This window comes from Nuphar pumila, chromosome 13 (assembly GCF_984573655.1).
Source record: "Nuphar pumila chromosome 13, dmNupPumi1.hap1.1, whole genome shotgun sequence".
NCBI lineage: Eukaryota > Viridiplantae > Streptophyta > Magnoliopsida > Nymphaeales > Nymphaeaceae > Nuphar > Nuphar pumila.
Window position 1 is genome coordinate 92,668,529 of NC_143261.1, and position 12,308 is coordinate 92,680,836.

The window sequence follows — 12,308 nt, forward strand, 5'->3', positions numbered from 1 at the left end:
AAATAATGAGTTGTTATGGTTTGAGGTGATAAATGTAAGATCCCTTGTGATGTGTTTGGTTATTCAATTGAGAGTGAAACTGTAAAGGCTCCGAGTCTCTCGGATTATTTTCGTAATGGTTCTTGAAAAAAAAAATCTGTGTTTTCAAGGAGTATGAGTTGGGGTCATTACAGAAACTGTCGGGACTCATCCAAACAGTGACGGTGGATTACAAATAGATTATATGCAATTGTGTATGATTGGTGAGACCTATCTATTCACGGGATAGAATCGTACATCATCTATTCGTAATCCAATGCGCCATCTCTGTTTGGATGAATCCCGGTAGTTTCCCAAAAGGGGGATACTCAACCACCAGGTATATATATATATATATATATATATATATATATATATAGAGAGAGAGAGAGAGAGAGCACAAAGTATAATAAATCTCAAAAAAAATTGTTACAATCACCAGGCATAGTGAATCTTAAATAATTCAGTGCTCCAGTCTCTCCAACAGCTTCTTTAATCCATGGTATTCAAAGTTGTTTATATCGTGTAAGCACATTTCCTTATGCATGTTCTTCTAAGAGTGCATTTATGTCATGGAAGGGGGGTTCCACGTGGAAACGGAAACCCCCTTCCGCTGAAAGTGGATCTGATCACTGGCCAATAGGAAGGGTTTCTGCAGAAAAGGGGTGTCTATCATTGATACTGGTAGCTGCTTTCCCTGAAGAAAGTCGTTTTCAGGCTTGGGTTGGGCCCATGGAAACAGCCTTGAATTCCTCACCTTTCCACGAAAACCATCTGCTTTCCCAGCTACACAAACATAACCTAAGGGTTTCAGTGCACACACCGTTGGAAAAGAGTTAATGCCATTTTTCTGCTCAACTCCCATATCCATACTTAAGCAGACCCGGAATTTTCATTAGCATGTGGTCCTTCTTGACCTTTTATATCATATCAACAGAATTATCCATAATTGTAATGTTGTCAGCATAAAGAAGAATGGCAATGAAGAGGTCTTCTCAGTTTAATGAATAAAAGTTAGTCAACTGCAGCTCTACGGGCAACCAGGTGATTTAGCTTGTTAATCAAAAAATGCAACATTGCCCATGATATAGACATCAAACCATAAATAGAACTTTTCTTTTTAAAGCCAAGTTTGAAGATCATTTCTGTGTCATTCGAACCTGAGAGGCTGAGGCCCCTTGGTTATTCAGCTAACGACTTATTTAATCAACACATTTTCATGGACAAAAGTCATAACACTATAGCAGCACCATGTACTAGTGATAAAAAACGGTTTGGATATAGGCCAGATTGTGGTTGATCTGGGTCCAGATTCAACCTACTATATATTCAAAGAAGCAGGCTTGGAACCAGATCCAACTTTTGCATGGTAATATCAGATCTGGTAAAAATGGTTGGATTCAAGGTTTTATAAGTATCACATTTAATTCAGATCCAAACGTAACTTTAACAAATTATTGATCCACGTCTACAGGTTCGACCTAGAGAATACATACTAATTTTATGGTTGACCAGTCATTCTACTGAAAACTCCAATCTAACCTCCCCAATTACCAGTGAGATAAAAAAATAATATTGCATTAAAAAATGCAGAAAAAAGGAATTGTTGAAATCTTGACTCACTCAACTGTCAATCCATTATGTGAAGAAACAATAGACCAACTTTACCAACCAAACAAAGATAAAGACATGATTTTAGAAAGAAAGTGTTACTCGAGAAGAGCAAGTGATTACACTTTGGCTTGCTGCAAAGAAACCTTTCTTTTTCTTTGTAGAAGGGTGTGGTTGGAGTTACCCCTTGTACTTTCCAGTCATTATGAGAGTGAGATAAACCACATATGAGTAGGCCAGGCCTTGCAGTGGTACTCATCTAATTGGCTACTCCAAGTCCTAGTCAATCACAACCACCTTGTTTACCTATATGCAAGCACTCAATCACATAACTGATAATACCGAAACAAACACAGTGTGGAAAAAAGGCCAAAAGGACCTGAACATTCCCCATCAAGTTCATGGAATAAGCTACAACAATTTGTTGAGGAAGTGAAGGTCTACATAAGGATTTCTAACAGAGACATTACTATCAGGAAATAAAGCACATCCAACTCAATATGCTTAGCTTACTCATAAAAAGTACTATCAAAACAAAAGCACCTATATTACCAAAAGATCACGTGGTCAACATCACCAAATATATATAATTGAAAAGATTCAATAGATCATGGGCCATTTGTTTACGGAGCATCAAAAGACCAGATTCTTACTTTATCAATATCGGTTCATATGCAATTATCAGCACATCAGTACCAACATCTTTAAGACGCAAATTTGATAGATATACCTGCATTAGGTGATAAAGAATCAACACAAACATTTTTCTGACAAGATGCACAAAGTTCAGATAAAATAAAATAAAGAAGACAAACATACCCGCACTATATTCTGAGCTTCCCTCCCTTGTCTTCCTTTAGAAATTGCCTAACACCAATTACACAAACACACCGAGAAAAGGACATGACATTCATTCTAAAGCATATAGACAAATATAAGCACATAGGAGCTATCAAAAAGGAAGTATTCATGTTTTCCATGCTGTTAATAACTTCAAGTCTGAGCAACAAGGTGCAATTTAGATAGAAAACATTGCTAGAAATCCCAGTAAAAAGTGACTTGACTCGTTTTGTTTGGGCTCTAAATTTGGCTGAGCCAACCCAGTAACTCAGCCAAGTTTTGCTAACTTCTATTTTGTACAACAAATAGTACTTTTTAGAAAAAATACCAAACATTAATGCACAACTTAAACAAAAGCCATGCTTGTATACCCAGTAACAAGTGACTTTTTTTTTACTTCTCAGCCAAGTAAAGCCCCAGTAACTCAGCGATTTGTATAATAAAAATGGTACAAATATATAGTATAAACAGCAACATTTTGTATACAATAGCACAGAAGTCTATTACATCAAATATTAATTTAAAAGTAACAATTTCATATCAAGCACCACAATCATCTAGTTACTATGATAAAGTATGAATCATAGAAAGTAGATTCATCATATTTACAAGTCACTGAACTAACGTACTAAGCATCACAATCATCTAGCTATGTGATCTTTTGTCCTTCAACAGTCAGTTGTCTTAAGGAGATTAGTTGTAAATGAGATATTGTTAAATTAATCAAGATTTTCAATGTAAAACAGTATGACTAATATTAAGAAAAAATCTAAATAATAGTAATTTACACTAACTAGAGAATTGCATCTTAAGAAAATTAACATGAGAACACAAATAAGGCAAGTAAAAATCCATCTCTACCATCATAATTCCTATACATGGTGTTAATCATGCATAATTGAATAAAACATGAACATAGATGTGTAAACTGGGGTGTAAATTGGGTCAACAAACTCGATTAACCCAGTAGGAAGGCCAACTCAGTTGACTCAAAGTGACAAGATCAATCCACTGGTTTTTAAACTATGATAGTAACTATAGAAACCAGTGTGCAAATAGCTAAATTTGTATGATGTCTTATCATTAAAAACAGTTCCTAGTTCACCCAGATGATTAACTATAACCCCTCATCACCGAACTGAAGCTAGAGGGATCAGTACAAATGACTACTAACTATCACAGTCTCACCTAGATAGTTGCCTAGTCAACAAGGTGGTAAACTCAAGGACAACCACTCTCATAAATACTGATCAGAGTCATCAGACCACTTGAAGGGAAGTGTGTTTTATGAATCAAGGAACAGCAAGAGAATTCTGCATTCATGATATCATGATTATTCTAAATGACAGTTGTAAATATAACCCCATGGAAGCTGTTTCACACTGACAAGTCAAAGTCACCATAAGAAATCAAACATGAGTCTACAAATACAGTAAAAAGTCTCATGAATGAGTTTGAATCCTTCAGATAACGGAGCCTCCAAGTATATCAGAAATTACCATGTGGCCAACCGCTGTTGTGATTACTGCGGGCAAGTCCTTAACAACTAAATCTGCTGGCTGAAGACTGCCAGTGTTCTCGATCACCTTGCAAAAATTACAAAGAAAACAGAATACAGTACAACTCATGAAACAAAACATGCCAGAGTAAGCAAAACCTAGATAAGATAACATAATTCACCAGAACGTCACCATTTTTCACTAGAAACAGATGCCTCTATTTCAACTCCAAAATAGAGGTCTTCCAAATCAATTATGCTGGAATTTGTAGCTTTAATTGATGTCAGAACTTATGTCTACTTTTCTCCAACAAATGTTGCATGTGCTTGCCTCTTTCTTTTATCACCATTTATAAAGCTCAAAAGAAACTCAAAACAAATATCAGATGCAATACAATCAGTACATAATTGTATGACGTAGTTGTTATGTCCCATAATATAGCATTTAAATCTATATAACCCACCCTGCATTATAAAACCACAAAAGTTACACTTTACTATTCCTCTCAAACTCATTCCCAAGTCAATCGATTGACAATCTTTCTATACTGAATTGTTTGGGTGACATCCACCATCCTTCATCTGTTATATATATATATATATATATATATATATATATATATATATATATATATATATATATATATATATATATATATATATTCTAATGTATTGCCCGATAGGGGCATTTTTATCTTTTTACATGTATTAATAGTTGTTTATTAGAAACAACTATTTTTTATTTCTTTTCTTATTTTTCCTTTTTTTCCTTTTTATTTTCTTTTTTGTATTATGTGCTTTGGGGGGCCAATTCATGGGGTCGTTGGGAGCTCCCCAACAACTCTATGAATGGGGAGATCCCAAGGGTCCCTCTCTTTCACTTTTGTATATAAATAGGGATGTCCCCCCATGTATATTATTCCTTTTCTCTCACTATTCAATAATACTCAATTTTTGTTAGTCTTTTGGCATTGTCCCTTAATGGACTTGTGTGTGCACTTGAGTGCTTGTCTATCCTCTTTGTAATTGTTTTACACTTTGTTATTTATAATTCCGCTTACTTCATTACATGGTATCAAAGTCATTTGGGTTTTCTTGATCTTGGAAGTATTTCTTGTGGTGTTTGAAGATCATGACAAAAGTGCTATCACTTTCTTCATCTTTATCTTTATCTTGTCATCATGGATCATGAATCAAGAGTGAAGCTCTCCTTCAAACTTAATGGATCCAACTACTTGATGTGGGCATCGGCCATGGAAAATCATCTTAGAGGGAAGAAACTTTGGGATTTTGTGATGAGAACCTTTCTTGAACCATCGTTGAAGCTCACTAAAGTTGAAGGAGGTGTTGAAAAAGCTCTCGTTGGGGATGATCGTCTTAAAGTTATCAATGAACATCAAATAAAAGTAGAGGATTGGGAAAGTAACCATGCCAAATTTTGACATGATTAACAATGTTGTCATAAAAATATGTGTCAACATTTCTAAATTTAGAAGAGTCAATGAAGTTTGGTTCTTTCTTAAGGGTATGTATGCCCAAAGGGATCTTGCTAGACAATATTGTTGTCTAAGACAAAATTAAATCCACTAAGCAAGGGAACATGAGTGTCCGAAATTACTTTAGCATTTTGTCCCCTCTTTAGGATGAACTAGCTTTTCTTGAGCCTAAATGGGTAACTCCTAAAAATATTGAAATGAGAAGAGAGCAAATTGAGAATGAGCACTTTTTTCGATTCCTTCATAGTCTAAGATCGAAATTTGAATAAAGTGAGGTCTTCTCTCTTTCATAGAACGAAAGTTATACCTCTTGAATATGCTCTTGCCAAGGTATGTCAAGAAAAAGCCCGCCTTGGTATGACCAATAAGAATGATGATGTTTTGGCTATTACTAGGTCGGGTTCCAATGTAAAAACCTATAAGTTATTCCACTTTGTAAATCAAAATACCTATGGTAATGAGCCCAACTATAATAGTGGATATTATGAAAGGTGTCACTTGCATCATTGTAATGAATTGGAACACATTAGACCAGTATGTCCAAAGCTTAAAGGTAAAATTGCTTCTGTTGGAGAAATCACACCTAAGAAAGAAGAAGCAAGCAAAAATGGAAGAGATATTAAAGACACACTTAACCAAATATCGAAGGCACTTTAACAACTTCTCAAATCATCATTCACTTCGGGTGCCGTCATTGCATCTTCCTCATTTCCTCCAAGTATGTGGATTCTTGATTCGGGTGTTTCCTTTCATATGATACCTCATAAGAATGTTTTTTCCAAAGTTTACACTAATCTTACTTCATCTTATGTTTCAACGGCCGATGGAACTTCTTTAAAAATAGAAAGTATTGAAATACTTATTCAAAACATTCTCAAAAAAAATTTGTTCAAAAAATAAGGGTGGTTCCAAAATTAAATTTAAAACTTTTTTTCGTCTCTCAAATTTACGATCATGGTTGCAAAATTTCTTTCTCACCTAAAGATTGCAAGGTGCAGGATCTTTAGTCAGGAAAGCTGATTGGGCAAGGTCATAGGAGAGACGATCTTTACTTTATGGATTTTTTGTCCTTTCCAACCAAGTCATTTTGTGCATGTCAAAAGTATTGATACTTGGCATAAGAGACTTGGCCACCCTAGCTTTTCGAAGATGTCTCGCTTTTCTTTTTTGGGAAATTCATGTAACCAAAAGGACATATCTTGTAAAGATTACATTTTTGAAAAAATGAAAGCAATTCACTTTCCTCAAAGAACTTTTGTTTCCACACGGCCTTTTGAATTAGTACATTCGGATGTATGGGGTCCCTCACCTATCATATCAAAAGGAGGTTACTCATATTATGTTATTTGTGTTGATGATTTTACTAGATACACATAAATTTATTTTCTAAATCATAAATCTGATGTGATGTCTTTTTTTAAGGAATTTCATATAATGATTAAAAATTAATTCTTACGCAACCTTTTTATTCTTAGATCAAATTCGGAAGGAGAAATACATGTCTAATGATTTTCAAAATTACTTAAAACAAAATGGAATTTGTCATGAAAGGTCTTGCCCTAGAACTTTGCAACAAAATGGGTTAGCAGAAAGAAAGCATAGACATATAATAAAAACCACTATGACTCTTTTAATTTCAAAGGAGATTCCAAAAAAAAATTGGGTCGAAGTCATTCTAACCTTAACTTAATTAATAGAACTCATTCGTCTACATTAAACAATGTTTCTTCATTTGAAAAACTTTTTAAAATGACTCCTGATCTTAAAAGACTAAGAATCTTTCGTTGTAGGTGTTATGTTCTTACTCATAAAAATGATAAACTATTCACAAAAGTCATTGAATATGTTTTCTTAGGCTATGGAGAAAATAAAAAAGGATACTGATGTTTTGATCCAATAAATAACAAACTCTATGTTTCAAAAGACGTTACTTTTCTTGAAAATGAAAATGAGTTTGATAGCAAAGAATCTAAAGAAAAAATTGATTATTCATTTTTATTTGATCTATTACCAAGAAATGATGAGTCTAACTCTATTGAAGTATTTGAATCTTTTGACAATGACTCTAGTATTGAGCATCAAATTGATGATAAGGATAGTGATCAACATGAGAATTTAAATGAACATATATCAAATGATACATATGTGTATACTAGACGGGGTGAAGGTAATCATCCATGTGCCCTACAAGTTCTCTCAAAACATACCTTTAAAAGAATCCTAACCTAGAAAATCAAATCGTATATCTAGTGCTCCAAGTAGATTTGCATCATATGACTCATTCTCTCCAAACTTTAGAGCATGTTTAATAATTCTTCACTCTTGTTATTAACCATCTCATTATAATGATGCCAAACAATACCCTGATTAAAATAAAGCAATGAAATTTGAACTTAATGTTCTTAAAAAGGCAAAAAAAATATAGGATATAGATAGGTGTTTAAAGTTAAAACCAAAAGTAATGGATCATTAGAAAGATATAAAGCAAGGTTAGTTGCCAAAGGGTGTACTCAAGAATATGGAATAGATTATGAGGAAACCTTTGCTCCAGTAGCACGAATCACAAGTATTTGAGCTCTCATTGCCATTGCCTCTATTAAAAAATGGCTCATTTTCCAATTATATGTTAAAAATGCATTTTTAAATGGTGAACTTGGTGAGAAAGTCTACATGGAACCTCTAACAGGGGTTAATTTAAATGAAAAATTTTTAAACTTAAAAATGCATTGTATGGTCTTAAACAAGCTCATAAGGCTTGGTACGACAAATTTAGTAATGTTTTGATTAATTTAGGATTTATAGCTTGTTATACTGATATTGCTCTTTTTGTCAAGAACAAAGATACTACAATTGTGATTCTTCTTCTAGGTATTGATGATATGATCATCACAGAAAACAACAAAGGAGTTATTGAAATTAAATCAATCTTAAAGAAAACTTTTGATATGTCTGACTTAGGTTTCTTGAGATATTTTTTAGGAATTAAAGTTGCCTACTCACCTAGAGGATATATTCTCTCTCAAATGAAATTAGTTGCTAACATATGTGCTAAGTCAGAAGTTTCAGATGAAAAGAAGGTGGAGACCCCAGAAGTCATAAATGTTAAATTAAGACTCGAAGATGGTGTATTGCTTGAAGATTCTACTCTATATCGTCAATTAATTGGATCTCTCACTTAACTCTCAATCACTCGACCTGATATTGTTCATGCAGCCGGCCATTTTCAGTATGACCCTACCACAGTGCATATGGCAGCAATGATAGGGATTGTGTGATACATTAAAAACACCATTTCAAAAGGGTTTTTCTTATCATATTTTGATTTAACTGTTTATACTGATGCTGAATGAGGTGGTAATCCAAATGATAGAATCTCAACTACTGGTTTTTGTATTTTTTTAGGAGATTCGTTGATTTCTTGAAGGTGTAAGAAACAAAAATAATATTTTTATCCTCAACCGAAGTCGAATATCATGCAATGGCTACAATGACAATGGAGATTTAATTGGTTTAAAATTCTTCTCAGTGATATGAGTATCATCATCTCAACACCATCAAAGATGTGTTGTGACAATAAGAGTGCAATTTATATTGCAAGCAATCACACTTTCCATGAACACACTAAGCATATTAAGATGGATTATTATTATGTTCGTGATGAATATCTAAGAGGAACTATTACGTTGTCGTACGTCACCTCGGAGTATCAGTTGACCGATTTCTTTACCAAAGCTCTTCCTGCTCTTGGTTTTCTCTTTCTACTTAGCAAACTTTTGGTTTTTTCCCCGTAAAGTTTGAGGGGGGTGTTAATATATATATATATATATATATATATATATATATATATATATATATATATATTTGTATTCTAATGTATTGCCTAATAGGGGCATTTTTGTCTTTTTACATGTATTAATAGTTGTTTATTAGAAACAACTATTTTTTGCTTCTTTTCTTATTTTTCCTTTTTTTCCTTTTTATTTTCTTTTTTGTATTATATGCTTTGGGGCCCCATACTCCGCCTGTGTATAACTGTTTAGTTATACACTGTCGGTCCGAAGCTCGGATAAAGGAGGAGGGTTGCGGTAGGCCAGTGACAGCCAACATAAGAACTTAGTCACACCCTATGAATATGAATCAATATGAGAATTTCGTTGGGGCGTTCCCTACTGAGCGACACGTTGTACTCTATAGGCCCGGAGGCAGTGATAAATGGGCAAGGGTTGCTAGGTCATCGTTCAGAAGCGACGCGTCACACCGGCGCCCGGGTGTGGTGTCAAATAGGCAAGGGTTCCCTCACTTTGTTGGACGGGTGGGGGTAAAGAAGATAATTCAAGACCATAAAATTAGGTTAGCCACTTGGAACATAGGGTCTTTAACTGGTAAGTTGGAAGAGTTAGTAGATGTTATATGTAGGAGAAAAATGGATATTTTATGTCTAAAAGAGACTAAATGGGTAGGTGAGAAAGCAAAAGTGATAGAACCTTGGGGATATAAGATTTGGTATACAGGAATAAATAAGAATAGGAATGGAGTAGGGATTGTTACTAGTCGTGAGTTTATAGATAATGTAGTTGAGGTCCGTAGGAAGGGTGATAGGATTTTACTTATTAAATTAGTATTAGGTACGGATATTATTAATATTATTAGTGTTTATGCACCTCAAGTAGGTTTAGATGATTCCATTAAGGGTCAATTTTGGGAAGATTTAGATGTAGTAGTACAAGGAATATCTTATGGAGAAACGTTTTTCATCGGCGGTGACCTTAATGGACATGTAGGCATTAGTAGGGATGGATTTGAGAGTATCCATGGAGGCTATGGTATAGGAGAAAGAAACGAAAGTGGAGAAAGGATTTTAGATTTTGGTTTGTCCTATGATATGATCTTAACAAACACTTGGTTTAGGAATAGGGAGTCTCACTTAGTAACATTTAAAAGTTGGGTTAATACGAGTCAGATAGATTTTTTCCTACTTAGAAAAAGAGATAGGGGTTGTTGCATCGATTGTAAGGTTATACCAGGAGAAAGAGTAGCTACACAACATAGAATCTCAATTTTAGATCTTAGAATTAGAAAATGCCGCAAAAGGGATAGACATAGGATAGATCCTAGAATTAAGTGTTGGGCACTGAAAGGATCTAAACAAGGAATGTTTGTAGAGCAGGTAGTTAAGGAAGTTGATTGGTGTCTCGAGGAGGATTCAGAATCAATGTGGAATAAGATAGCGGGTGGCATGAGAAAGGTGGCTAAGGAGGTATTGGGTGAGTCTAAAGGCGGTGCACCGCTAGGTAAGGATACATCATGGTGGAACAAGGATGTCAAATTAGCTATTATGGTTAAAAGAGAATGTTATAGAAATCTAAGTAAGAGTCGTGATAATGAGAATTTGGAGAAGTATATGATAGCAAAGAAGGAAGCTAAAAAAGCAGTTCGAAACGCGAGGGATAAGGTATATAAGGAGGTTTATGACAAGTTCGATACCAAGGAGGGCGAGAAGGATATTTATAGGATTTTAAAGATGAGAGATAGAAAATCGAGGGATCTGGATATGGTTAGATGTATCAAAGATGAAACGCAAAGGGTTTTAGTCAAAGATGAGGAGATTAAGGAGAGATGAAAAGATTATTTTGATAAGCTATTTAATGGAAGTCATGCTCAGGATCTTGGAGACTTCTCCATTCCTTTTCATGAGATGAATCGTGATTTCATGCGCAAGATTCAAAAGAAAGAAATTGCAGAGGCTTTAAAGAAAATGAAATCAAGAAGGGCAGTTGGCCCAGATGGTATACCTATCGAGGCTTGGAAATGTTTGGGTGAGAAAGGTTTAGAATGATTGACAAATCTTTTTAACAAGATTTGGCGAACAAATAAGATGCCTAATGAGTGGAGGAAGACTACTTTGGTGCCTCTATATAAGAATAAGGGTGATATACAAGATTGCACAAACTATCGTGGTATAAAACTCATGAGTCATACTATGAAACTTTGGAAGAGGGTGATTGAGTATAGGTTGAAGAAGGTTGTCATGATATCGGAGAATCAATTTGGTTTTATGCCTCGAAGATCAATTATGGAAGCTATACATCTTCTTAGACAACTTATTGAGAGATATAGAGAGGGGAACAAAGATTTGCATATGGTTATTATTGATTTGGAGAAGGCATACGATAGAGTACCTAGGGATGTTCTCTGGTGGACAATGATAAAGAAAGGTATTTCTCTAAAGTACATTAGTATAATTAAAGATATGTGCGAAGGAGTAGTAACCAATGTCTGCACTTGTAGAGGGGTGACAACCAATTTTCCTATAACGGTTGGGTTACATGAAGGATCTGCATTAAGCCCTTTCCTATTTGCTATAGTGATGGATGAGCTTACGAGATCAATTCAAGAAAATGTGTCATGGTGTATGTTGTTTGTTGATGATATTCTTTTGATTGATGAGTCTAGAGCTGGGGTTAATGCTAAGTTAGAATTATGGAGACAGACATTGGAAGCAAGAGGTTTTAAGTTGAGTAAGAGTAAGACAGAATATATGGAATGTCGGTTTAGTAAGCAATGAAGTGGTGATGGGAGTGTAGTGAAGCTTGGTGAGCAAGAAATATCGGTGGATGACTGTTTCAAATATTTGGGATCTATCATTCAAAAGTATGGAGAAATTGATGGAGATGTAAATCATAGGATAAAGGTTGGGTGGATGAAATGGAAAAGTGCAACTGGAGTGTTGTGCGATCGTAGAATGCCATTACGGTTGAAGGGAAAGTTTTATAGGACAACAATTAGGCCCGCTTTACTATATGGTACGGAATGTTGGGCTGCCAAGAGACATCATATTCAAAAAA

At 34.7% G+C, this 12,308-nt stretch overlaps 1 protein-coding gene across 3 annotated transcripts in view; it reads right to left on the minus strand.

Annotated features, from left to right (window-relative positions):
* The window catches only part of LOC149819202 (ran guanine nucleotide release factor, putative (Mog1/PsbP/DUF1795-like photosystem II reaction center PsbP family protein)), a 46,816-nt gene that overhangs the window by 15,930 nt on the left and 18,578 nt on the right, over positions 1–12,308 (minus strand). For all 3 annotated transcript variants that reach the window (XM_089986439.1, XM_089986441.1, XM_089986440.1), the window contains 3 exons: positions 3,969–4,055; positions 2,449–2,496; positions 2,283–2,359 (listed from right to left, as the gene is read on the minus strand). In XM_089986439.1, the coding sequence (XP_089842565.1) occupies positions 2,283–2,359; positions 2,449–2,496; positions 3,969–4,055 (212 nt within the window). The remainder of the gene's footprint in view (positions 1–2,282; positions 2,360–2,448; positions 2,497–3,968; positions 4,056–12,308) is intronic.